Source organism: Mustela lutreola, chromosome 5 (assembly GCF_030435805.1).
Source record: "Mustela lutreola isolate mMusLut2 chromosome 5, mMusLut2.pri, whole genome shotgun sequence".
Lineage (NCBI taxonomy): Eukaryota > Metazoa > Chordata > Mammalia > Carnivora > Mustelidae > Mustela > Mustela lutreola.
Genome location: NC_081294.1, coordinates 8,107,131 through 8,134,442, shown reverse-complemented (window position 1 = coordinate 8,134,442; position 27,312 = coordinate 8,107,131). Strand labels below are relative to the sequence as shown.

Sequence of the window (27,312 nt, the reverse complement as noted above, 5' to 3'; positions counted from 1 at the left end):
AATCACTTGCTCTTTCAGAAAAGAGAAAGATTGAGGAGGTTGTTCTTACTGTTTTTATCACCAAATAAAATCACTATACACATAATATGACAAAAGTGGGGAATTTGTTTATTATTTTACTGTCAATACTTTCATAATTTAGGAACATTACAAATAATTAGATTAACTTTCAATTAACTCATTCATCAACACAGAAAACTAGGGGTGCCTGGGTTGCTCAGTGGGGTTAAAAGTCTCTGCCTTCAGTTCGGGTCATGATCCCAGGGTCCTGAGATGGAGCCCTGTATCAAACTCTCTGCTCAGCAGGGAGCCTGCTTCCCATGCTCTCTCTACCTGCCTCTCTGCCTACTTGTGATCTCTCTCTGTCAAATAAATAATAAAACCTTTAAAAAAAAAAAAAAGACAGAAAACTAAGCTTATTTTAATAAGTGGGCATAATAACATTTTAAAGCACAATAATCAAAGAACACCATATTAATTTTCTTAGAAGATTCAAATATGCCAAAACTTAAAACAGATTTGAGAAGTGTCTAAAGAACTGCTTCAGATAAAGTTAATACAAATAAACTCTACAATGTATGGATAAAAATCTGCCTCAGGCAAGATCATTCGTAAAGCAACTTTCTTCGCATGGTTACTCCTCCATAAGGCTAGAAAGAACAGCAAGGTCCAAACGTCTTGTGTATCTTTCTACAGACTGATTTCCTCTTAATACAGTACTATTTATCATTTTCAAATACCTAAAAGGAGCTAGTGGCTATGCTGAGCATTTTCCATATATCATACCATTCATCCTCCCCAGATCCCCCAAGTAGCCACTATCCAAGGTCACGTGAGGGTGGAGGCTGGATTTGCACTCATACCTACATGACAAAGCTCATGCTCTTGACCAGTGACCCAAACTGCACCAACTGCCTCCAAGTGAATGAAACCAGCTCAATAGTTAAGTCTTACAAGTTGCAATGCTGGCAACCAGACTTCTTTGCAACCTCACAAAAGGGTTTGGGTGTGAAGATAAGTTATTTTTAAAGACAAATACACATAAATGTTATGTGAAATAAACACATGGATGGATAGATGGATAGACTGTTGCATGGACAGACATAATTTCACATACTTCTAATAAAGTATTGGGTTTTTTTTTTTAAAGAAGATTTTATTTATTTATTTGACAGAGATCACAAGTAGGCAGAGAGGCAGGGAGAAAGAGAGAGGGAAGCAGGCTCCCTGCTGAGCAGGGAACCCGACGTGGGGCTCGATCCCAGGGCCCTGGAATCATGACCCGAGCCGAAGGCAGAGGCTTTAACCCACTGAGCCACCCAGGCACCCCTAATAAAGTGTTTTTGAGAGAACAGGGTTATGGCTTTAATTTATAGTAATATCATCAGAAAAGTAAACTATGGGGGGAAACAGCCTCCTTCCTACCTTCAATGCATACTATGACACCAAACATTTCTAGAGTTAAATATGACTATGTTCTTCCCATTAGATGGTGAGACTGGGTTGTATTTTCACTGCCAAATTCAAGTACTGAACTATGTTTTCTTCTTTTAAATTTTTCTTTTTTTTTTCTTTTAAAGATTTCATTTATTTATTTGACAGAGAGAGATCACAAGTAAACAGAGGCAGGCAGAAGAGAGAGAGAGAGGGAAGCAGGCTCCCTGCCAAGCAGAGAGCCCGAAGCAGGACTTGATCCCAGGACCCTGAGATCAAAACCTGAGCCGAAGGCAACAGCTTAACCCACTGAGCCACCCAGGCGCCCTCTTCTTTTAAATTTTTCTTAATATTTCTGATAAAAACATGAACATGGAACATAAAAACCACAAATAAAAGCAGTCCAAAATTCAAAAACGAAGTTTTCTGAGCAATATGTTTACTACACTGCACCTAACCATTAATCACATTTTGTCCTCTCAAGAGCAGTAATTATGGGGAATAGTGAGCTCTCAGTATAGGTCTAAAGATCAAAGTCTTTATTCAGAAACATGTAAAAAAAATTTGTATTTTGCCACCACTTTAAGTTAAATCACAATTCCTACAGATTAGAGAATATTCTCATTATTTTTAGAAACCTCACTTGAAACTCTATTTCCTACTTGCTCTCTCCTAACCTTATTAGCCCTCATGGAAAAACTCAAGTATTTAATACAAATTTAATTTATAAAAGTGTAGAGGTAGTGCTATCATCAAGATAACAACTCAGTATACATTTACGTGCTTGTAAGAGATGAAAAGTATCTTCCACTTAATGATTATTTAAGCAGCTAACATGTATCAGGATGATTTAGAATGTTTTGGCTTACTATACACACTAACTGGGAGGGTGGGGGCGACAAGCTGATCCTGAGCCTTTGTCACTGGCTTTAGACTCAACCCCATTTACCTCTGGCCTTTGCAGAACATGATAAACTATTATATTCACCCCACAGTGTCTTACTTGTTAGAGAAGGAAACGGTGTCTAGCTGAAACTTAAAGATTATTATTTGTGAATACCAGATGATACAGGGAAACAGTATGGCTTCATAAAGTGTCTAGTAATACCATAGAGTGGACCGGAAAGATAAAATGAGGGCAAACATAATTAACATCAAAAGACTGGCTTGAAAAAATTATTAAAGCCACACAGGTAACTTTTTGAAAACCCATACTATAGAGAGACTATCTCCAAAAAACCAGAGTCACCACACATACTTTACTTCTAAAAATGAATCAGGAATTGGGTCTTGATATTATTCTCCCCTCTGTTCCAATATAAATGATTCCAAGGAGAGGGAGAACCCTAGAAAGATCATATTTCATATTCAATCAAAAATAAAGGGCAAACTATTTCAAGTTTATACTCAATGAAAGAGATAAAAAGCATCTCACATCATTAGCTCGTACCTGGTAGAGTAAGGCAGATGAGGCTGGCAATCAGTAAGGTTATACACATGAAGACAATCAACAAAAAAATCTGCAAGGCAAAACATAAGACTACATAAATGGTTCGTATGTGTTTAACGTATTTCATGACACCCCTCAAAAAATCAGCACAATTCCCCCAACAAAAAGAAATTGCCTATATTTCTAGGTTTTCTTCCATTTCACATAAAAGGGAATTTTTATTTTAGGTAAAATTACCTATAATTTCAGCCAAAATAAGTGTCTATTTTCATATAATCTAATACATCAGCAAGTAACAAGTAAATGTATTTTTTAATCAGAATGCATAAAAATAAAACAACCACCTTTAATTTTACCTATTAATTAAAACTAAAAACATTCACTTTTTAATCAAATTCTCAAAAACAAGCTTTCATGAGAGGAAAATGCTGTCCAATTACAACTTTCTGTGCTAATGGAATCTGCGCTGCCCGACTCAGCAGCCCCTGGCACAAGTGGCCACTGAGCACCTGACACAGGGTCAGTGGGAACGAGTCATGAAATTTTACACTGTATTTATTTGGTGTGTAATCCTACCAGAAAAGTACTTTTTTTTCCCTTTTGTTTTTTACTTTATTGAGTTATAACTCACAAAATTGTATTTAAATTGTGCAACAGGATTTACTACACGTACACCTTATAAAGGGATTCCCACCATTAAAGTAATTAACACATCATCATACCACATCCTTACCAGTTGTATTCACTTTGAATTAAGTTTAAACGTAAACAGCCACACGTAGCTGGTATTACATGTGGCTGTACTGAGAAGTGCAGATAAAAGGCAGTACACTAAAAGAAAAGCAGCGGCTGTGGGCAGAAAAGGAGCAACTGCTGCTCGCCTTCTACCTTACCAGCAGCCCCCTTCCCCTGCCCAGAGGGCAGAGCTCTAGGGGGAAGATGGAGAAGGGGAGCCTTTAAAGCTGTCAGCTGTCCTTGCTTGAGAAACCTCCTATCAGTTCTCTCTGACCTGGGCCAGGAAGCACCTTCCGCTCATCTCAGAGCCTCGTCTCCCAGGACTCCTCCCGTCTCTCATGCTCACCGGCACACCCAACCTTCTAGATACACTTAATTCCCAAACCTACCAGTCTGCCTCTTGGTTTGGCACAAGCGTGGAGTGCCCTTCCATTTTTCCATTTTATTCTCTGTCTGGCCTAACTTTAGAAACTTAAAAGCATCACCTCCTCCACAAAGACTCCTGGATGCCCTTGGAGAAAGCATTCTGTGGAGCAAGGATTGACTAACTGTGCAACAAGTCACCATATCGCAAGTGAGGTGAGGACCAAGACCTAACAATCAAATTTAACAATACAAAAGCCCCCACCACGATCCTTGCCAGGAACAGTTTTGGTGGGAGTCTGGAGGCAGTTGCTTCGTCGACCAGTCTTGTGTTCAGTTACATCAGATGTAAACACGAGGCGACTACTCCCTTGCAGTAATGGGACGGAGAGTAAACGGGAAAACATTAGAATGCCCATTCCGGCTCCGGACACATAGCTGACATAGAGCAGTAACACTGATTTCTTATTTTCACTAGGGTCTTCAACGCTGCTACTTTCAAACAGGGAGCAAAAGCACACAGAATCTCAACCCCTGTGATCCATCTCCAAAATCTGATCAAGTTCTCTGACATTTACATATATTCTCCTACTAATGGAAGGACTAGGGGTTCTTGTCAAGAGACTGTAAGATATGTCTATATAGAGGACTACATGCTAACAGCACTAATAACAGCACCAATTTCTCAAAGGGAATTTGAAAAAACTTGACTTCTGCTTAACTCTTACAGTACCTACCCTGAGTGGAAAATTTAAAGGCCGGCGATAAGGCTGAAAGCCAACAGGCCCTCCCTGCTGGAGTATGGCTTGGTGGGCTGCATGCAGGCCTTCGCCCACCACGGGAATAGCGTTGTTATTTCGAGCATGCTGATTATTGTTAACTTGTTGATTTGCACTGTTCTCATTTTCTTCCTGGTCTCCCAATAAATAGGAATGAAGATCCCTGTGTAAAAAGTACATTCTCACTTGATCAGAATAAAACAGCAGAAAGACACTTAACTTTCTTATTATTACTTACGGTAGAAAATGTGTAAGTAGCATCTGTACGTAGCAGTATAAATACCTCATTCTGGTCTAAATGTTGGTACCTGCTTTAAAGCAAACCTTTCCTAATTAAATGCTAATGTCCCCAACTCCCCAGAATGTAGCTGAACTACTGCGTCCACTGTGGCGCGAGCTGAGCTACAACCTCCAGAGCGCACGTCAGTCGCGGCAAACGTGCAGGGACGGAGGAAGCAGCTTGGGGCAGGCAAAGAACAGCACCTGTTCAATCCAATACGACCAGATGCACATTTCACAATAAGGTCTCTACAGAATGCCACAAATTTTATGAAAGAAACATTTAAATTACAAAGGTTCAACTTTAAAAATAAGTATGACACATGGAAACTTGAAAAAAAATAAAGGCAACATGTTGACTGAATGCCTGAGAAACCTCCTGCCAGGGTAAGGCTTCTAAAATAATCAGGGATGGGGCACCTGGATGGGCTCAGTTAGTGAAGCATCTGCCTTTAGCTCAGGTCATGATCCCAGGGGCCCTAGGATGGAGTCCCTGATGGACTCCCTGCTTGGCAGAGACTCTGCTTCTCCCCCTCCTTCGCCACCCCCCACTCATGCTCTCTTTTATTTTTATTTTATTTTATTTTTTAAGATTTTATTTATTTATTTATTTGAAAGAGAGACAGTGAGAGAGAGCATGAGAGGCGGGAAGGTCAGAGGGAGAAGCAGACTCCCCATGGAGCTGGGAGCCTGATGCGGGACTCGATCCTGGGACTCCGGGACCGTGACCTGAGCCGAAGGCGGTTGCTTAACCAACTGAGCCACCCAGGCGCCCCTCATGCTCTCTTTTAAATAAATAAAATCTTAAAGTAAAATAAAAAACCAGAATTAAGTTAGTTTGCTTTTAATGCACTGAAAAAAAAATGTTTATTTACACCCTGTGTAATGAAATCAAAGAACCTGGGCCAGAACCAAACCTCTGTATGAGGGTAAAAAAATGTAAACATTCTCCATAAAAGAACAGACAATAATTAGAAAAATAAGAAAAATTGAGGGGCGCCTGGGTGGCTCAGTGGGTTAAAGCCTCTGCCTTCGGCTCAGGTCATGATCCCAGGGTCCTGGGATGGAACCCCGCATTGGGCTCTCTGCTCAGCAGGGAGCCTGCTTCCTCCTCTGTGCCTGCTTCTCTGCCTACTTGTGATCTCTGTCTGTCAAATATACAGATAAAATCTTTTTAAAAAAAATAAGAAAAATTGAGTATTAATTAAAACAAGTATTATATACAACCTGCAGATACCACCAATGGTCTCTTCTTAAAACTACTATTTCCGGAGTGGGGCATGGAACACACTCCGTCAGAAGGGCTACCACCAGCCTACTTACAGCAAGTATCCAGCGGTAACAGTCCACGCTCGCACAAGCCCCTTCAGCCACTGCCGCGTGTGTCCCTGTTCAAGCAGCGCTGGCAAGACCACCTGAAGCAGAAGTAGCTCAAGGGACAGTTCACTCACTGGAGCATCACTAAGACAATTACAAACAGTTGTAATTTACACCGTGAATCTAGTTTCCCATTATAACTGTATCAATGTTAAACATCTGATGGGCAAAACTCCTTCAAGATCGCCTTACCAACTCACCACTGTTAGCACCTCTCCCCCACTCTCCCTCGAAGCCAGCAAAGCTTCCCCCTCTGACTCCTCCAAAACTGTTCCCCACAAGGGTCACCAACGACCTTGGTGGTGTTATGGTGATCAGTCTCGGTGTCCACCTCACTTGCAGTACAGCAAGCGGCATGTCACACAGCTGGTCACTCCATGCCCCTCAAAACACTTTCTCACTAGATGCCTTTCTAGATCTGTTAGCAGCCCTTCAGGTCCCTGGGCTGGAGACAACGGAGGGCCCCAGGTTCCGTCCTCTCTCCTCTCATCTACGCATGCTCTCTGGACAAATACAAACTCCTGTGGCTTAAAATACCACATTTCCGGGAATGTCTATGTACCACTCAGACATCTTCCTAACTCCTAACTTCATATCCAAAGTGCCAACTAGTGTCTCCTACAGACTTGAGACATCTTAAATTGATCATTAGCAAATTTCTACTCTTCTCTTTTAATCCTGCTCCCCCACAGCCTTCCGCACCGCAGAAAACGGCAACTCCATCTTTCCAGGTGCTCAGGACAGAAACGTGGATCCCTGCCTGCCTTTTCTTCACTCCACACTCGAACAGCCAGAGTCCTGCTGAGTGGACCCCAAGAGTACCCTAAATCTCACTTCTCATGACCCCCACTGCTTCTTCCTTCACCTCAATTAACCTTACCTCTCACCAGGATCGCTGCATTATCCGCCCAGCTGGCTTCCTGATCCTGCCCTGGCCACCCTGTGCCAGTCTCTTCTCATCAGAGCAGCCCTGGTGACACTTGGTAACCTGCATCAGATCACTCTTCTATACCAACCTTCCCAAGAACTCCCTAAATCACTCAAGTTAAAGCCAAAGTGTGTACACGGGCTTATGAGCCTCTCTAGGATCTGACTTTCCATGACCTTTCTGACCTCACAGCCAACTACCATGCTTTCTTTCTTCTACTCCGGCCGAACTGGCCTTCCTGCTGCTCCTCCAACAGACCTCAATGTCGCTGCACTTGCCCAACCCCCTCCAAGGACACTCTACCTCCAGGAAACCACAGGACTCACTCCCTTATCACCTCCTTCACAGCTTCCCCAACTGTCCCCTCTTGAGGTCATCAATCCCTTCTAAATTATAACCCCATTCTGACCATTCTCTCTATTCCCTTTGTCGGCTTCATTTTTCCCCCATAGTATTTATGACCCGATACACCTCACTATCTTTTATCTATTTTTATGGCTGTCTCCCCATCATGTAAGCTCCACAAGAACAGAATTTTCTTGATTCTGCTTTGTTCACTGTTATACACCTAGTACACAGAAAAGTACCAGGCATATCATGGGTCCTCAATTGTTTTTAATGGAAGAATGGAGTAAAAGCCACTATGTAGTTCAAAAACTTTGCTAAACTTCTAGGTATAACTGACTACCAAAATGGGTCTATCTTAACAATACCTAAAGCCAAAACCTGTGCCTCCCTGGTTCCATGACCAGATCCAAGTACATAAGGAAGGAGTGATGATATACTTCAGGGAAAACTCGGACAATAAAACCTTAATTTGGATTTTGAGGAAAGATAACAAAAGCTTGCCAGGCAAACATGGGGAAGGTTACTCCAAACAGAAAGGGAAAAATAAGAAATAGCTAAGTATTTTAGCTATTGTTTTTTAGGGAGACTTAATGGAAGGGAGTATGGCTGGAGAGGAGAATTCAAGTTAGACAATGCTGGGACCAGATGCTGGGAAGTCATTGTGAGATTATACCAAGGCTTGCAGATCTCTCTAAATGACCTAGACATTATCACGGAGATTATGGAGGAAAAGGTAGGGTGTTAAGGATGGGTTATAAAAGGAGAAAAAGAGGAAGGCCTAAACTAAGGAAGTAAGTGGCATACCAAGTTTCACCTGGTATAAGATAAGGTAAGATAAGAGAGCTTTAAAAATGAGACTCGGGGTGCTTGGGTGGCACAGTTGGGTAAGTGTCCGACTTCTGACTTCAGCTTGGGTCACGATCTTAGGGCCCTAGAGCCAAGCCCATGTGGGACTCCATGCTTAGCAGGGAGTGTGCTTAAGGTTCTCTCTCCCCCTCTTCCTCTGCCCCGTCCCTCACTAGCATGCTTGCTCTCTCTCAAAAATAAATAAATCTTTTTTAAAAAACGAGATTTAAAAGATTTAAAGCCCAATGAGAAATAAATCTGAGGAAGAAACTGGGGTGCCTGGGTGCTCAGTTGGTTAAGCATCTGCCTTTAGTCAGATCATGATCCCAGGGTCTTAGGATTAAGCCCCACTTTTCCTTCTCCCCCTGCTGCTCCCCCTGCTTGTGTTCTCTGTCTCTCAAATAAATAAAATCTTGAAAAAAGAAAAGAAATCTGAGGAAGAAACCCAATTTCCCAGCAGATTTCTGTTCAGGTAAGTGAAAGGATAATGCAAGTCACTAAAAAAAGGAATAAAGGAGAAGTGGTAGAACATAGATTTCTAGGTGACAAACTTTTAAATCAAGAAGATTTTACATCTGTAAGCCTTATGTCTTATTTTTAATCTATAGCTAAATACACAATTATAGTGTACATGATGTGCTTTTCGTATAAAGATGTTTGTGGCTAACGTGCTCTCATTAAGTATGGTATACATTTCAATGAAGAACAAATGCGCACTTCATCTGCAGAAAAGTAAGTCTTCCTTTGGAAAATGCAAATGCTAAACTAATGTTTATATAACCTAAAATGGCAAAATGCAACTATCAAATGATTTCCAGTATCTGTTAAGAAATGAACGGGTATCAACAGAACTAAATTAGTAAAGTTTCCAAATTTCAAAAACTTACCTGTAGAGCATGACATTGTATGGAAGAAAATTGGGCAGCAGACTCTTAATTATACGTATAGGAAGCCAAAGCATCAGAAGGACAATGGAGCCAAAGACAATCTGCAGTAAAACAAAAGACATGACGGCACTGTAAATCACTCCCACGAGAGACAAGCAAACTCTGAACATACCCAACCAATCCAAGTCTATACCCATCCAGGGTCCAGAGTGTTCTCACTCCACACACTAAACTTGGGCCACCCCGCGGACAGGATGCATTCCTAGGGAGGCTGCTCCTCTCTCTCTAGAACACCAGGGCTCAAACAGGAGCCACAAAGGATCATCACTGCATGGTATGTGAGGAGAGAGTCAGAAACTTATAATGTAGCACCAGAACTGTCTGCAACTTAAATCACCTGTAAGTATCGTAAGATGTGACTCATATTAATGGCTACAAATTTTCCAAAGGGTGTAAGACTGCTTTTTAAATTTCATTTTGGAAAAACTTAGTTTTAACTAGGTAATTTTTTCTTCCAGGCAGGGAATAAGCTTTGACATAATTCTGTTAAACAGTTTAATGTAAAAGCTATTAAAGAATCTCCACTTCTCCAATGCAAATGAAATGGGATTCTAATACCCATAATTTGGCAATTACACTACTTAAGAACTGGAGGACATTTTTGTCTTAGTAAACATTTTATTTACTTTATCGAAGTAACCAATAAAACAACTATTTGACAACAAAGCTCTACAAGCTTTGATAAACATAAATTTATTCAATATATGTACTTTACCAGTCCCTGACCAAAACACCCCCAACAAAACAAAAGGGTATTACACTTTACTTAAAAAACAATAAAAAGGTATGCTTACCACTGACAAAATAAATCTTCGGAGATGCCTATAAATGGGCAAATGGATCATTTCTTGTACTGGATTAAAATCTGGATCATTCAAATTCCTTAGAAACCATAAGACACCAGGTCGAAGTACCTGCAAATGTATTTTAAATGCTATAAATACCAGTATCTTCAGACTCTGTAATATGAGCTAAAATATTAGCATACAAATAGATTCTTAAAATTTTAGCTTAATAAAATGGGCCCCAGAAAATACACATGGTTTTCCTATGAAAACAAGTTCCTAAATCAGAACATGTACAGAAACCATCTTGTGTTTGATGTCCTTTGATGCTTTTAATCATTCAATGAAAAAAATTTAGTAAGTGCAACTTGTCAAGAAATCTAAGTCTCTGAGGTGAGAAGTAAGTATATTTTTTTAAGATTTTATTTATTTATTGGACAGAGATCACAAGTAGGCAGAGAGGCAGGCACAGAGAGAGAGAGAGAGAGAGAGAGAGAGGAAGGGAAGCAGGATCCCCCCTGAGCAGGGAGCCCGATGCGGGGCTCGATCCCAGGACCCTGGGATCATGACCTGAGCCGAAGGCAGAGGCCTTAACCCACTGAGCCAGCCAGGAGCCCCAAAAGTAAGTATCTTTTTTTTTTAAACACTGTCATTATACTGCATCATCTGGTAAAAAAGAATTACACGGCAATTTATAAATGTTCTAAATAGAAGATCTGATGCCAGTCTTACTCTCCTGAGAGGAGGTACCTTGTTAATTAAGAAACCCTAAAGCTTCTCAGCATTTCATTCTACTGTCTACATCTTTTCTCCCTTTCTCAGTGGAAATCATCAACCCAAGACGCTGTGGGTGACGGGGCAATGGAAGAGTCTGAGTATCAGTCCTGAGTGGCCCAAATTCTCTGAGTTACCCCATGTATGCCCCTCACCTGCCCCAACTGTATTTCCCCATCTTCCAAGTGAGGGAGTATACGACCTCTATGATTCCATCCAGATCCCTAATCCTAGGATTCTGTACCAACAAAAAAACCACCAAGCCGAGGAGATGAAAAACTTCGATGTAAAAACACTTCATCACTTAACAGTGTATTTCAGAGATTGTATATAATTATAGTTCGGAAAAAATTTAGTCTCAAATGCTTGTTTCAAAGAAAGAATACAAGTTTTATCTACAAATAGACTTTACTGAACTTACACCATATAATTCAGGAAAACATTCTGACCCCAGCCCACTCCTTAACTCCTCAGTATCTCAAAGGAAAAGTACACCAAGAATAGCATCAAACCTTGGTGCTTCTGTATTCCGCTCACACTGGATTCACCGGCCTTCTCTGGCACTCCTGCACACTGCCCCAGTACTTCTCCACCACCACTCTCAGTGGAACAGGCTGACTTGTCTGATGGTTGTATTCCTTCCCAGGATATACAATCAAAAAGAATGGGGATCCTGTCTTTTTTTCTTTCTTTTTCTTTTTAAAAGTTTTGTTTATTTATTAGAGAGAGAGATAGTGAGAGAGGGAACACAAGCGCAGGAGAGCTGTAGAGGGATAAGCAGGCTCCCTGGAGCCAGATATGGGGCTCAATCCCAGGACCATGACCTGAGCCAAAGGCAGAAACCTAATGACTGAGCCACCCAGACGCACCCTGTCTTTGTTTCTTACTATTAGATCAGCATAGTGCTGGCCCAGAGTGAACATAGAGCAGTATCTGAGGAAATACAAGTACATTTGTCAAAATTACTCATTTTTATACTTCCCACTGCATCAGAATGACTGAGCATGAGATCTATACTAATCAAATACTGACCCTATTTTCATTTCACTCTCTTCAAATCAGTAAGGACTATATTCTTTTTTTTTTTTAAGATTTTATTTATTTATTTGCTAGACAGAGATCACAAGTAGGCAGAAAGGCAGGCAGAGAGAGAGGAGTGGGGGGAAGCAGGCTCCCTGCTGAGCAGAGAGTCAGACGTGGACTCCATCCCAGGACCCTGGGATCATGACCTGAGTCAAAGGCCGAGGCTTTAACCCACTGAGCCACCCAGGCGCCTCAGTAAGGACTATATTCTAAAAACAGGATGAGAACTTGTATCCCTCAGGCAAGTGAACTGGAATCATAAAGACCCCTCACTGTAATTCCATGCTTACGGTGTTTGACTACGTATTTTGAGTTTTGATCCACAAAACCATATTCCCCGCTTTGGGTATTTCCAGTACTGTATTTCCTTAAATGGAGTCCAAGACAGACTCACATCACATAAAATTCCAAGAACTTGTATGAGAGGATGGTCACAATAACTATCAAGTAAAGCAAGTACTTTTAGTTTTTTCCCCTCAATCTACTCATCTTCCAAACTCATAACTAATTATACACAGAAGTACTAAAACTTGTCCATTTTTGAGACAAGTAACTAAAAAGAATTTCAAGAAATAAAGCCAAACTCAGGGCGCCTGGGTGGCTTAGTCATTAAATGTCTGCCTTCAGCTCGAGTCATGACCCCAGAGTCCTAGGATCAAGTCTGGCATCTGGCTCCCTGCTCAGTGGGAAGCCTGCTTCTCTCTCTCCCACCCCTGCTTGTGTTCCCTCTCTCTGTCTATGTCTAGGTCTCTCTCTGTCAAACAAATAAAATCTTAAAAAGCCAGACTCATCTATCAAACTATCTATCTCTTAGACTAAAATAACAGAGAAAATTAGTCAGGAAATCATCATTAGCCTTTGATGTACGACTCGCAGTTAAAACAGAAGTACTCTCCATAAATGTACAGTGTTGGCATTTCCCTGCAGAACTCACCTCTCTCAGCAACAGGATGAAGGAGGCGAAGTAGAACACATACACCATCCCGACTAGCCAGTGCAGAAACATGGTAGTACCTGGAGCTGATTGAAAGCTCAGTTCTCGATCTTTCAGAGTAGCATCAAACATTTCCTAAATCAAGACAGAACAGGTGAGAGAGATTTGTACCGCTCAAATTTGCCAAATTAACATCTCCATCTTCCAAGAAGTGAATAAATCACCATGTCCGTGGGTTATGATGTTCTAGGACTCCAGTTCTTTCAATGCCATTTCATGGTGTCAAAGAAATATAAGTAAGGCTGGATACTCTGTCAAAAATGTATAATGACAATATAACATTTTAACTATAAGAAGACTGGTGAACCAATTGGTGAATAAGAACTTTAATATTGTTGCTACTGTGGGTGCCTGGGTGGCTCAGTGGTTAAGCCGCTGCCTTCGGCTCAGGTCATGATCTCAGGGTCCTGGGATCGAGTCCCGCATCGGGCTCTCTGCTCAGCAGGGAGCCTGCTTCCCTCTCTCTCTCTCTGCCTGCCTCTCTGTCTACTGTGATCTCTCTCTGTCAAATAAATAAATAAAGTCTTTAAAAAAAAAAAAAATATATTGTTGCTACTGTGAAGAACCATTTTTGGTTAACAATAACTTCTTTCAGGTGTGCCTGAGTGGCACAGTTGGTTGGGCATCTGACTCTTGGTTTTGGCTCAGGTCTGATCTCAGGGTCATGAGATCAAGCCTGCACTAGGCTCCACGTTGCACTCTGCACTTGTCGCCAAGTCCGCTTGGGTTTCTCTCTCCCTCTTCTTCAACCCCTCCCTGCTGTGTGCACTCTAATAAACAAATATATCTTGGGAAAAAAAAGTGTCTTCTTTCCATGGTTACACGTCTGCATTCATGACAAAATTTTTTCTTTTTCTTTTAAAGAGAGAGCACAGGAGGGAAGGACAAAGCGAGAGAGAGAATCTTAAAGCGGTCTCCTCACTGAGCATGGAGCCCCACACTGGATTTGATCTCTAGACCCTGAGATCCGGACCTGAGCCAAAACCAAGAGTCAGATGCGTAAAAGACAGCGCCATCCAGGCACCCCACCACCACCACCCCGACAAGTTTTAATAGTAAGGTACAGGTGAAAATGTTCTCTCAGACCAAAGGCAGCTTTTCTATACAAAGTATTTTTGAAAAGTCAAAACCTGATTACCACTGACAGTAACTAAAAATTATAATCAGGACTGATCATCTTAGTTAAAAGAAATGGTTGAATTTACTTATTATTACAAAGACTGTTCTTATCGGATTGTTCTCCTTATGTGTATAATGTCTTGAAATTAATGTAAAATTAAGAAGAGTAAAATGAGTAAGAAAATTTTCACTGGTTATTAGAAAGGTTCTAGTCAAAATATTCTAACATCAAAAATTTTCACAAAGCCTCAAAAAAATATCAGGTACTCAAAAATTAGTAACATTAAGGCTTCACAATGATCCATTCTCAGGGGGGAAACAAAGCAAATTATTATCACACAGAGTTTCCTTTAAAAGAAATTCATTCTAAAGACCTCCCTTTTCGACACCTTTACATTATTTGACTATATCTTAACGAATAATAAACTTACCAGGGAACAGATATCCAGCCACCAGCCACAAATGAGAGGGAACACTCCAATCTCTACCACCACTAACAAAGAAACCTTAAGTAAAAACAAAAACCATCAAATACCATCCAAATGGGGAGAAATCATTTCCAGTTTTAACTTCTAACAGGAATTACCTTAACAACAATATAGCAGACTCCCAGCAAACGACGAGACCTGTGAAATTTAACAAGAGTTGCCAAGCCCTATAGCATCTAGTCAAGGAAAAAAATCGAGCATTTAAAGGTACAAAGAAATAGGTACTTATTTAGGCAACACATATTATTTGACAGAATTAATTTCATATTTCGTCTGCCCTCATCCTCACTACAAATAGCTACAACTTTTACTGAGAGGACAGAAGAGAAACAGTTTTGTCCCTAACAGGAACAACTCTTTGGTGTGAATAATAATACCACCAAACATCCATGTTATTAGTTCATTAAAGGATACGTGGCAAATTATCAGTGTTATTGCTAAAAGTATATACCCAACAATGGTTGTGATTAGACCTTCAAAATGAGATGCTTGGACCTAGAAATAAAAATAAATAGAATTTAATTTTACCATACGGCCTCCCTCCCAGCTTAACAATGTATTTAACAATCCGAGCAGACTCAAAGTGAACTGTCCCAGCAACTTACAACTAGACAATTATGAAGTTCCTTTGAACGACATCTCTGCAAACCAGATTCTCCCACTGTTAGCAATCTACTCAAGCAGGCAAAATCGAGTGATTTAAATTTTACGAAAACAAAAGCTGCACTACACTAATCTGCACCTGCTCCATCCTGCGGGGGACTGCAGGCTGAGCAATGAAAGCAGCAGCACACCGTCCCGGCAGCCCACCTGCCAGGTAAGTCTCAGCCACCCCACCTCCTACCCCAGGAATGACTTTTAAGTTTTCCTTGTTCTCCAAATCCATTCCATTTTCAGCTTACAAAAAGTACAAATTTGGACAGTGACAAATCTTTTAGGTTCCTAAATTTCTGATAGCAAGGGCTGATAATTTGGAAATTCAAATTTATCAAAGCATGAATCTGAAATTTCCAAGTTCTTGGGTTCAATGAAAACTGAGAACTACATTAAATACTGGAACACATCTCTGCTCTTTCAGAACACTTCAGAATGTGATCTTTCAGGATTTACGTACACAAACTGAACAGAACATTCCAGAAATGTCAGATTTCCTTAAAAACTAGTTCTTTCTGGAGACCCTGTAAAACAGTTGTAGGCTTGACCATTCAAATATTTATCTATCTAAAAACAAGAACAAAATGTCAAAATTAAATTCGTTAGAGAACACTGTAGCCCATCATTCCAAAACAGACTTTTTTTTTTAAACTTGACTGATATGCTATTACTTTTCTAAATCACTATGGGAAAGGGAGAAAAGGGAGCAAGTTAATGGAATGGGTCAAAAATCAGCCTATAAGAGAACTTGCCAATAGCATGCCTTTGGCCTGCCCAACAGGAAGGCAGTGTACCATCGGATTCAGAACTCATTTTTCTTAGCTGGCAACATGACCTTCTATGTTTTGAGTGACTGTCAGTTTGAAAAAAGAAGAATGAGTTCATGTTGGATAACTATTGCTTTGTATAAGGCAAACTGAGAGATGACATAAGTCTTTACGACACTATCATTTACTCAACAAATATCAAGTTTGAAGGCAAGTAATGAAAGTAAGTTCGTAAAAGTATTATACTCACGTGTTCTTCAAATCCCAAACCAACAAGGGAGAAATGACCAATGTGGTAAGGGCAAAATGCTAAAAGGGGGAGAAAAATTAAATGAAAACTTCAAAATCAAAACAACGAACACTCCTAGTACCAATCCACAGTAAAAGAAACCAGGGCTTTTTGGAGAAATGGAAGATTCCAGATCTGGGGCCAAAAATGCACTGCCTAGGACATTCTCTATAACCAGAGAACAAAGATATCAAGGTCTAATACGTTCATGACAAAAGGACTGGAACCATCATGAAGAGGGTCTTACTGGCCAAGGAAAGAATGATATGAGCCTCAAAGAATGACCAAAACGGATGGAAACACACAGAATGCTTTAAAAATCCATGAGTTCGGGGCGCCTGGGTGGCTCAGTGGGTTAAGTCTCTGCCTTCCGGTCAGGTCATGATCTCAGTGTCCTGGGATCAAGCCCCATATCGGGCTCTCTGCTTGCCGGGGAGCCTGCTTCTCTCTCTGCCTACTTGTGATCTGTCAGTCAAATAAATTTAAAAAAAAAAAAATCTTAAAAAAAAAAAAATCCATGAGTTCATAATACTCAAAAAGGGGAAAGCCAAAAACAAAAAACACAAAGGGAAAAAAGAAAACATAAGGAATAACACTTTCTTCACCCCTGGAAATAGCACATCAATTGTTTACCCTAAAAACTGGTAACTGGGGTAAAGGATTGCATACCTGTCTCACTGCTTCTGAACAAACAGGTTCAGGGTAACTAAGATGTTACTTAGACCCTCCAGTTTAAAGGAAATATGGAGACAAAAGAGCGAGGTAGTGGACATCATACCGGAAGCAATTCAGACAAATGTAGAAGGCAAGAGAGACAGCTAACTTGTCACGTCAACAAATTAATGGCAAAACAGGGTAGGAGTAGATGAAGGGAGCAAAGAGAAGACTATTCTAGATCAAAAGGAACTTCAACTTAACCCAAAGTAACGTGCAGATCTGGATCCTCATTCAAACAAACCAACTATAAAAATGACATTTGAGATCATCTAGGAATTTTTAATATGAAGAGTTGTTAGGAAACACTAAATTCTGCTAATTTAGTATGGTGTAATAATACTACTACAGTTAAATGAAAAAAATATCCTTAACATTTTCATAGTAAATATTTTTTTTTAAAGATTTTGTTTATTTATTTGACAGAGAGAGATCACAGCAGACAGAGAGGCAGGCAGAGAGAGAGAGAGGGAAGCAGGCTCCCTGCTGAGCAGAGAGCCCGATGCAGGACTCGATCCCAGGACCCTGAGATCATGACCTGATCCGAAGGCAGCGGCTTAACCACTGAGCCACCCAGGCGCCCGTAGTAAATATTTTTATAGTCTCTTTGCTTCAAGTCTTTGTGTTATGTTAATAAAATTTTACTTTTTTAAAATAAAATTTGTGTTTTCCTTATGGCAAAATTAATTGAACAGCATAGATTATAAGTAAAGCAGGGAGGGGGACTCAAACATTAAGACAAAAGTCAGAGTGAATCCATAGGGATCTGACCAGCAAACCTTTTTAATCAAGTATTCCATGGGTACAAATTTTTCTGAACAAGTATTCCCAACATATTGAAATTTATAAATCATACACACATTTTACTAATATATTATGTGTACTATAAAGCACAAGAAATTCTTAATGAGTAAGAAAAAACTATTGCAGAATTTTCCTATTTTGTTGTCTCACCCAACTCTGAGGATGACTCAAATTGGCCTCCAGGAAAGGCAAATTTTCAAGTTCCAACTCTATTTACATAGGGAAATATTAAACTGAGCACCAATTTTTAACAACCCATTTCTATTCCATTACACAGCAACCATGAGATTAAGTATCCTGAAATTACGGTCACTATCTCAGTAACATTCCCTTCTATTAGGAGACAGCTACATTTTAAGTTTATAATTCTGCAAAGTACATGACCACAAGACTCCAAAAATGCAAGTGGAAAATTCTAACAGCAACCCAAGCAGGAAAGAAACAGGAGTGTGCTTAATCCCAATGACCATTCACCTTTAAGGGAAAATATACTCCTAAAAAGAGGAAAACAACTTGGTTCATTTCAAAAAATCCTAAGTATAATACAGATTTACGAAGATTATTTCTTCATAGTATATAAGTTTAGGAGGTTGGATTAGGAAAAAAATTTACTTAAGATGTGATGTGCTTTACATAAATGTTAGCTATCTTTTCTATTATTCATGTGGGGTTTTTTCCCTTTTTTTTTTTTTTTTTTAATAATCTCTACACCTTGGGACGCCTGGGTGGCTCAGTTGGTTAAGCAGCTGCCTTCGACTCAGGTCATGATCCCAGGGTCCTGGGATCGAGTCCCACATCGAGCTCCTTGCTCGGCAGGGAGCCTGCTTCTCCCTCTGCCTCTGCCTGCCTCTCTGTCTGCCTGTGCTCGTGCACTCTCTCTCCCTCTGTCTCTGACAAATAAATAAAATCTTTAAATAAATAAATAAATAATCTCTACACCCAACGTGGGGCTTGAACTCATAACCCCAAATCAACAGTCACATGATCCTCTGACTGAGCCAGCCAGGTGCCCCACTACAATTCACCTGTTAAAGGTGACTTTTTCCTCCAAACATTAATTTAGCATTAAGCTTTTCTTTCAAGAACAAAGACTAAATCTACAGATCATTTTTTCCTCTCAAAATCTGGTCAAGAATCAAAAACAGATGCACACTCTATATTAACCAATTATTTTACATAATGAAAAAGTAGGCAGAATAATCTGCATTTTTGTTTCTACCCCCTATGCAAAAGGGAAGAGTTTCCTATTAACTTGCACCATCTTAAATAGCTACTAAAAATTGAGAATCAATGGAACTTTCTCAAGATAATTTTGTTTAAACAAGATACCTGCAAATTTATTTTGTTCTTTTATAATATTCAGAAATTAATTTTTTTGTCTTATTCTCATTTACATAATTCAGTTTTTGACTACATGGTTTCCTATCGAAAACAACTGCTTTTTAAGGCACAATGTGGTCCCCAAACCGAAGCAAGTAACTTGGAATCCAGTGGAAAAACCCTGGAAAATCTTTATGTCTCTTCCTCAGCAGGAAAGAGGGTTAACTCATATGCATAAAAAAGGAATTTATCAAAGTTCATTCCTACAGAGCTATCTGTAGACTGAAGTGTCTCTAAGAGACACAATTCATAATACAATCTAACAAGAGCCTGATTCTATCACACTTCCACTTTCTTTCCCTTGAGAGATGCAGAAACTGAATTCTAAAGCATTGTTTTGCTCGATTCAGTTTCTTTTATCTTTCTCAAAGCGGAAAAACCTGCCACCCCTCTCTTCCTTTCCCTGATTAGTCCCAACATCAGGGATTCCTGTGTGGTCACAAGAATCCTCACAGCCACAATTGGGAAAAGTGTTTGGAAGTGACTCTGAGTTTACTGGAATTTGGTTCTACAGGGATTTCACACTTTGGAAAGGTTCATGCTTGTATCTATCCCTAGTGACAGCTCCCAAGACAGGGTCTCTGTTAAAGCCTTGGTCAAGATTCTGAGAGAAGAAACAAGATCTTCTGCCAAAGGGAAAAGCACACAGATAATCAGCACAAAATTAGTTCCAGGGAAAGGATGCTCATAATCTCAAGTCAGTCTAAGATAAACTTTTTTTTAAGATTTTATTTATTTGAGAGAGAGAGAGAGCACAAGCAGGGGGAGTGGCAGAGGGAGAGGGAGAAGCAGACTCCCCACTGAGCAGGGAAGCCCCCAGGCAGGGGCTCTGTCCGAAGATCCCGGAATCATGACCTGGGCCGAAGGCAGACCCTCAACCAGCTAAGCCACTCAGACACCCCTAAAAAGTCAATTCCTATAAAAAGAGATGGAGATGCCCAAAAGAAGCAGAAATGGTAAGTAACTGTAGTCAATGTTCTTGGGAAAGAAATGTATCTGTGTACCTGGGGCCTTCCTATACAGGATGACTATCTGCAACCATTTCACATATTCCAGTGTTTCAGAACAAAAACAAAACCTGTAACAAGGCTCCTTAAAAACTGAATTTCTATCATACTACCATAAATAACAGCATCATAAACACCACTTACCAAAAACAAGAATGAACAATGTGTTTAGAGACACCACCCAGAAGACATGTTCCTAAAGGAAAAGAGCATTAATAAAATATATTCAATTCTTCTTCCATGTCTAACTGGACTACTCCACTTAGTTAAGACTGAAATCGTCACTCAATAATGTTGTGATTTCATTACATGCAACTTCTCATTTTTCATTAGATAGCTCATAAAACTAAACCCAGTAAAATTCAAGTTCATAATGTTACATGCAAGAAAAAAAAATCAATCCATAAACATTTCCTCTTCAGAAATTAGTATGCCACTACAAACTACACAGATTCTCAGAAATAACAGCCAGATTTCATTTAAATCAAATGATGCTGAAAAATTCCAAATGGGGGAGGGAAAAAAAAATCTTAATGGAGGAAAATTTGAAAATTGCATTAATTCTAGAATTCCACATCAATATAAACCACACAGTGCTTCTTTCCAGTGTCCATTTTGTTCTCACGGCTTCTGCAAGGTCACTTCTCTTCCTTGGTCCCTTTTCTGCCTATGGCACCCTGGTTTTCTCAGTAGAAGTCTTAGAAGACTCATTCTCGCTCGGTCTCTACTCCACCACCACCACCCCCAGTTATGTATTATCACCTCCAAGACGACTGTGACCTTATGTCACTGTTTCAGTCAGCGGGGGGTTCTTCGACCAGTAGCTAAGTTATCGCGACACCCAAAGCCACTTAAAAATCCCAAGTCATTTTATAATACAGAACCTGGAAACAGCATCGCTTCTCCTAAAAAACAGGTTATTTACAGAATTATCCCTCCCCTTTGAGTTTGTACTCTTTGCTAATAAGGTAAAGACAGGTGAGGTTTGGTTAACAGTAGAAACCTAACATGAAACTGGGTCTCATTGTGAGCACTACAAAGCATTAAACACTGCAAGGTTAAAAGAAGATCAAGTTCTTAACTACTATTAAATCTGTATTTCATTTTCTTTTTTACAAATCAATACTTAATAATGACCTTTTTAAATACTATTACATTTGTTCTTTGCCAGTATTTTCAATACACAAAACAGACTTTCTTCAGTAATCAAAATTCAAAGGGTATGCTGACCCTTACTATAAAAAGTGTGGACATACTATAAATTTGAAATCACTAAATCATTAAGATACATAAGTCAAAACTCTATTTAAAAATATTAGCTTTACTTACTAGAAAAACTAGAGATCCATCAAGTCCTAGCATCTGAAATAAATAACAATATGCACAAGTTCAAGATGCAACAGGATTTTTCATTCTATTTAGAAAAAAGGCTCACTTTTAATTATATTTAAACATGATCCTTACCCACTACTTTCCAATACAGCATATCATTTTCAAAGAGTAAAAAACTTGTTTATTAGAATTTTATACTTGGGCCACCTTTTACTCCAAATCATATGATTATAAAGTAAAAACAGTTCTATTATGGGTTTAATTTTCACAATGGATAAGGAGCCAGACAAGATTTCATGGTATACCAACTGCACTATCAGAATATTTCAATTTAAATTGTTACTTCATTTTACAGAAGTCCACAATTTGTTTGTATTAAAGGCCAGAAAATAGAAAAATAATCAACATTATAATATTTTTAATATTTTCACAACACATCACTTTTTTCTAGAAACTAAAGTTCTCCTACAGCTTCCACTGAATGTAGCTATGAAACTGGTGTATGCATCTAGACATGTCGAACTTCAACACATAGTTTAAGGTTAAAACACCAGAATGCATGATAGAAAGAATCTTACTCTTTCCCACGTAAGCTCTTCTGCAGCTCGGTCCCACTCCAAAGCATTCCAGTTCATGTCATCTGGAAAAAGAATTGTAGTTGAAAGATTACTGATGGAACCTGAACCATAAGTAATAAAACATACGCTTTTAATTTGGTGTTTTGTAAGCTGCTGATGAGAAGCTGAACTACATTCTTTGCTTGTTAGGTAATAAGAACCCAAATACATAAATACAACAACACACATAATGTGGTTAAGTGCCAGAAAGGAAACAAATAGGGTTATGTGAAAGCGGGAACTTAACTGCTCTGAGTCAGGAACAAATCTGGCAATTTTAAGAAAAACAAGGAAGCCAAGGAACAAGAATTCTCTGGGGGTGGGGAGGGAAAGGTAGAAGATGAAGTATGAAAGGCAGACAGGGATCAGCTCATGGGTGGCAGGGGGGTGGAGGTTAAAGGTGGATTTTGTTTCTTTAGTGTAACACGTGTAACCACGATCGGATTTTAAAAGCAGGAGAGCACTGGGAGCGCTCTGTGGACCACAAGTGGAAGACAGAACTACGCAATCGGGAGCTCCTGCGTTAGACGGAGAGAAGGAAAGGATGGCCACACCAGTGGCAGCAGGCTGCCTTCTTGGAGCGTCTGATCATAGATTCTCGGCTCCTTACAAAGGCCCCTTGCTCCCAGCACACAACTTGCTTGTTCTGCTCCTTCAGGCTCACCTCAAGTATCACCTACTCTGAGCTACCTGGAGAATCTTGTTTAAAACAGATTCTCCCGGGGCGCCTGGGTGGCTCAGTGGGTTAAAGCCTCTGCCTTCGGCTCAGGTCATGATCCCGGAGTCCTGGGATCGAGCCCCACATCGGGCTCTCTGCTTGGCAGAGAGCTTGCTTCCTCCTCTCTCTCTGCCCGCCTCTCTGCCTACTTGTGATCTCTGTCTGTCAAATAAATAAATAAACAAAATCTTTAAAAAAAAAAAAAAAAAAAAAAAAAAAATAAAACAGACTCTCCCAACAGCATCCTCAGAGCAACTGCACACTTATCACAACGTGTAACGAGGTGTTTGTGCCCTTGGGCACTCCTGCTTCCTCACTAGACCAGGAGCTCCATGAAGGCAGGAATCTGTTTGAGTGCCTGGCACCCAGGAGACCCTCAGCCACCAGCGATCTCCAGTGGACGGAGACAGGGCAGTGCTGGAGAGGAAAAATCTGGGGCGGGAGGAGACAAGCAGAGGGGGTGAGCTACTGCCAGCTGACTGGCGGGCACAGTCCTGGGTCGGCTTTTGCGTTCTGGAGTTAGACTGCTAGAAAATGAGAAAATGGTTTTCATAATGACATCTGACCTGCAGCGTACACTTCAAGAATTCTTTGATATTAAGAGTTGTGCTTTTCAAGAGAAACGAAAGGAAATATAGAAATCTGTACCAAATTCCTTTAAAAATATTCAAGTCCAGTTCAACTTACAAATAACTTCTTCCTATCCACCCTATAAAAGTCCTGTTGAGCAGGATATTAAAATACAAAATGTGGGGTGCCTGGGTGGCCCAGTCAGTGAAGCGTCTGCCTTCAGCTCAGGCCGCCCCCCGGGGTCCCGGGCTCGAGCCCCGCGTCCAGCACCCCGCCCGGCGAGGAGCCCGCTTCTCCTCCTCCCTCGGCCTCCCCTCCTCTGTTCGCGTCCTCTCACTTTCTCTCAAACACATCAATAAAACCTTTTAAAAAATAAACACCACAAAATGCGCCCTACTTCACACACACACAAATTTACACATATGTATATCCATAAATGCACATCTGCAAAATAAAGTAAAAACAGGTTAGAAATAGAACTCCAAACCCATAATATTTTGAACTCTCCAGTCCTTCTCAAGGACAGCTGTACAGGGACTCATGGTCACGAAGGAAGGGTAAGCGCGGGCCAGCAGCCATTACCCTGAGCCCCGTTGTTGGCATCGGCCGCATCCTCCCCACCCGCGTCATCTTCCTCCTCGTTGTCCTCCTCCTCCTCTTCCGCCTGATCATCCTGGGCATCGGGGTTTTCTCCCACCACCGCGTTCTCAGCTGGTGGGTTAGCAGGCTGGTCAGGGGCAACATTTTCAGCACCATTTCCTCCTGCTGGAGCCTAAAATGATAGAAGAGCCCAGAAATGTAGCTAACTTGTCTCAATTCTGTTCTATTTCCAAATCGCACTCTTCCCGTTAAAAAATAATAAAACTAGCAAATAAACACAAACTATTAAAAAAAACACTTCTCAAAGTTATCTTTTCTACAAGTATCTGATTTTTGGATCTACTCGGCATATGAGAAGATAAACTCACTTCACAGTGTATATATTCATTCAGTATAATTTAGGGATTTTATAAAGTATTACAGAAAATGGGTCAACAAATCTGGCTAACTTTAACACTTCAGGCACATCCCAAACCAGTTACTGGTAGAGTTACAGAAGTTTCTACTCATGCCAGCAGAGCAAAAATCAAGAATTCAGAAAGTTAAAGCCACTACCTCTCTGGATACATAAACAATACATTAAAACAGGTCACAAAGTGCAAAAAACAAGGCATTCAACAGAGTAAAAACAAGCAGCAGGCTGTCTATCTTAACAACAGGGCAGAGGAACTCCTTCTGGAGTTCAGCTTCTGGAACTAGAGCTGCCTCAGCCAAAAAAAAGGCTCAGATAGAAGTTCTGACTTAATCTTATTACAACTAGTCAAGGACAAACTCAAAGAAACCCAAGGTTCAGATTTCCCATGACCACAGTTGGATCTTGCAACAAAGAGAACTTTGGTTACTTTTCACCAAAAGTAGGTTAAGCAAGAAGGGAGCAATAAGATTCAGCCGGTGATTCTGACCCCAAGCTGACGTCACTGCTCAGGCAAGACAACCCAGAATTACTTCTGTACCAGCATCTCCACAATCTGCTCCTCTCCGTGAACACTAGGTCTCAGCCACTGTACAGCAAGCTCCTGAAAAGGTCTGAGGACATCCCTGGGCTCAGCTGCAACCTATGACTACAGGGTTAGGAGGATTCCTTTATGGAATGCTCTCAAGGTCTTCAACATAGTCTTCATCAAGGCTATCTGGTGGAACCCCAGGAAGCTCTCGTGGAACCTGGACCTGAACAGCCATTCTTAGCATGACCTCTGGCTTCTCAGCCATCATCTCACTTGGTGGTGACCTTATTTGATCACTCTGGGCTTCTCTGTTTCTTTGTGTCTTTGGTACTGTTCAGTCTCCATTCTTTAACTTTGGGGAAACAGAACTCAGACTCTAGCACATGTGCCACATTGGAGGGCAGGGGCCACAGGGATGGGGGCCAGCTCATAATGAGACTCAAACCCCACGACCAACTCTGGCCCATAATCCTTCTTTAGAAGGCATCTCCTGCCTTTACCAACTGCCTCAGGGATAAAGACGTATTCACCTACATACCTATTTGTTTATACCCATACAGATCTGTAACTTAATTCTCTGTTATCAGTTAAACACTTAAGGAAACAATTTATAATTGCTGCTTAGTAGGTAAACCTGGCCGTATGGACTCTGTCAGTTCCTCAGGCTTTTACGGAGTCTGGCTACCTACCTAATGCAAAGACATAGTTAAGGAAAACACTGAATGCCCTGGAGTCAATGAAGATTCTGAAAGAGCAACATTAAGTATTTCAAAATATGAGATACAATGATAAAAGTATTAATACTAGGTAAGAAGTGTCTTTTCTTTCTAGTCTCATTTCTCGTATGTGTGATGTGCTAAGAAGTTACACTCAACCCTGTAAAGAAAAAAGTATGGCAGAATCTGATGGAAATCGAACTACACACTGATACAGCAAAAGGTCCTTAAATGAAAAAATTAAGTTGTTAATTATCATCTTAAGTATCTTAGAGTCATTTTTTTTGTAATAAAATTTTACAAAGCATAGTTTTTGTACATAGCTAAATCTTAACATTTTCAGCCCAATAATTTCTCAGCAAGCAAGACACTAAAAGTCATTTATCTAATCCTCTTTCTCTTAACACATCTAGTAAATGCTCCTGCATCTAACATTAAGCATGCATCTCTCATAAAGAAAAAGTGAAACTGCATCAGATTGTGTAAGAGTTCCAATGACTCTACTTTTAGTACGGTTGCTACTGGGAGCAGCAAACACAAGGCATTTTGCATAAGAAGAAAGGGATGAGCCCAGAAAGCAGGGCACCTCCTCAGTGGCCCACAGCATGTCGGTATAAAGAGACCGGGGAGTCTCTATGTTCGCTTACAGGCCGGCACGAAGCAGTCAATCTGGCAAAGGGCCTGAAAGAGTACTTCAGTACACCCCAACACTGCTCCCGATCTCGCTCCAAAATTAAGAAGCAAAGTAGAAGTGCCTTCTTCCTTAATCTTCTCCTAAACCTTTCACTATCATGCTTTGCAAGGGGGCGCAAGACAGAACACAAACAGAACTACACAAACAGAACCAGTTCAGGGATGGAGGGGTTACCTCATTTTGGTGGTGCCCCGCTGCGTTGAAGGGCGGGGCAGCATGTTCCAACCAAATCGGGGCGCCCCCGTGGACGATCTGCTCTCGCAGCCACACAAGGCTGATGAATGCGCACAGCGTGCATGTCACCACAAAACAACCCTGCAAACAATCCGCCAATAAATTGTCCCTATTTAAAAAAAATTATATAGAATTACTCCAAAGAATGCTTAAAATTAAGAAACCAAAGGTAACAACATTTCATCTTAAACTAAAATGTCAGAAAGAAGAGACAGAAAACGAGTCATAATTTTCTGGGTAAAAATCAGTTTCTCAGAATCATTTCTGAGATAGGAGAAATTCTATCTATCTTATAAGCTGGCCAAATATATTTATTTATATATTGTATTATATGTATTTGTATTTTAATAAGTCAAGAATAACATCAGAACTACATAGAAATTAGCTACCCAGCCATTCTTTGAACATGGCTTAGAAACAGGCAAAAGGCAAAACCCAAAAGCAACCAAACACTGACCAAGGCCAAGTATGTATGTAATTTATGAAAGGTGAATGACTGTCCAACTCACCCTAAGAATTTCCTTATCCTTATTTTACACACAA

General features: G+C 40.4%; 1 protein-coding gene across 3 annotated transcripts in view; it reads right to left on the bottom strand.

The window, feature by feature from the left end:
- MARCHF6 (membrane associated ring-CH-type finger 6) overlaps positions 1-27,312 on the bottom strand; it is an 84,553-nt gene that overhangs the window by 17,809 nt on the left and 39,432 nt on the right. For all 3 annotated transcript variants that reach the window (XM_059173656.1, XM_059173655.1, XM_059173657.1), the window contains exons 6-20: positions 26,710-26,878; positions 24,164-24,353; positions 22,255-22,316; positions 21,674-21,706; positions 20,489-20,540; positions 16,401-16,459; positions 15,144-15,224; positions 14,828-14,896; positions 14,673-14,747; positions 13,063-13,197; positions 10,281-10,400; positions 9,427-9,527; positions 6,364-6,501; positions 4,720-4,924; positions 2,885-2,954 (exon numbers count right to left, since the gene is read on the bottom strand). In XM_059173656.1, coding sequence (XP_059029639.1) covers positions 2,885-2,954; positions 4,720-4,924; positions 6,364-6,501; positions 9,427-9,527; positions 10,281-10,400; positions 13,063-13,197; positions 14,673-14,747; positions 14,828-14,896; positions 15,144-15,224; positions 16,401-16,459; positions 20,489-20,540; positions 21,674-21,706; positions 22,255-22,316; positions 24,164-24,353; positions 26,710-26,878 — 1,559 coding nt within the window. The remainder of the gene's footprint in view (positions 1-2,884; positions 2,955-4,719; positions 4,925-6,363; positions 6,502-9,426; positions 9,528-10,280; positions 10,401-13,062; positions 13,198-14,672; positions 14,748-14,827; positions 14,897-15,143; positions 15,225-16,400; positions 16,460-20,488; positions 20,541-21,673; positions 21,707-22,254; positions 22,317-24,163; positions 24,354-26,709; positions 26,879-27,312) is intronic.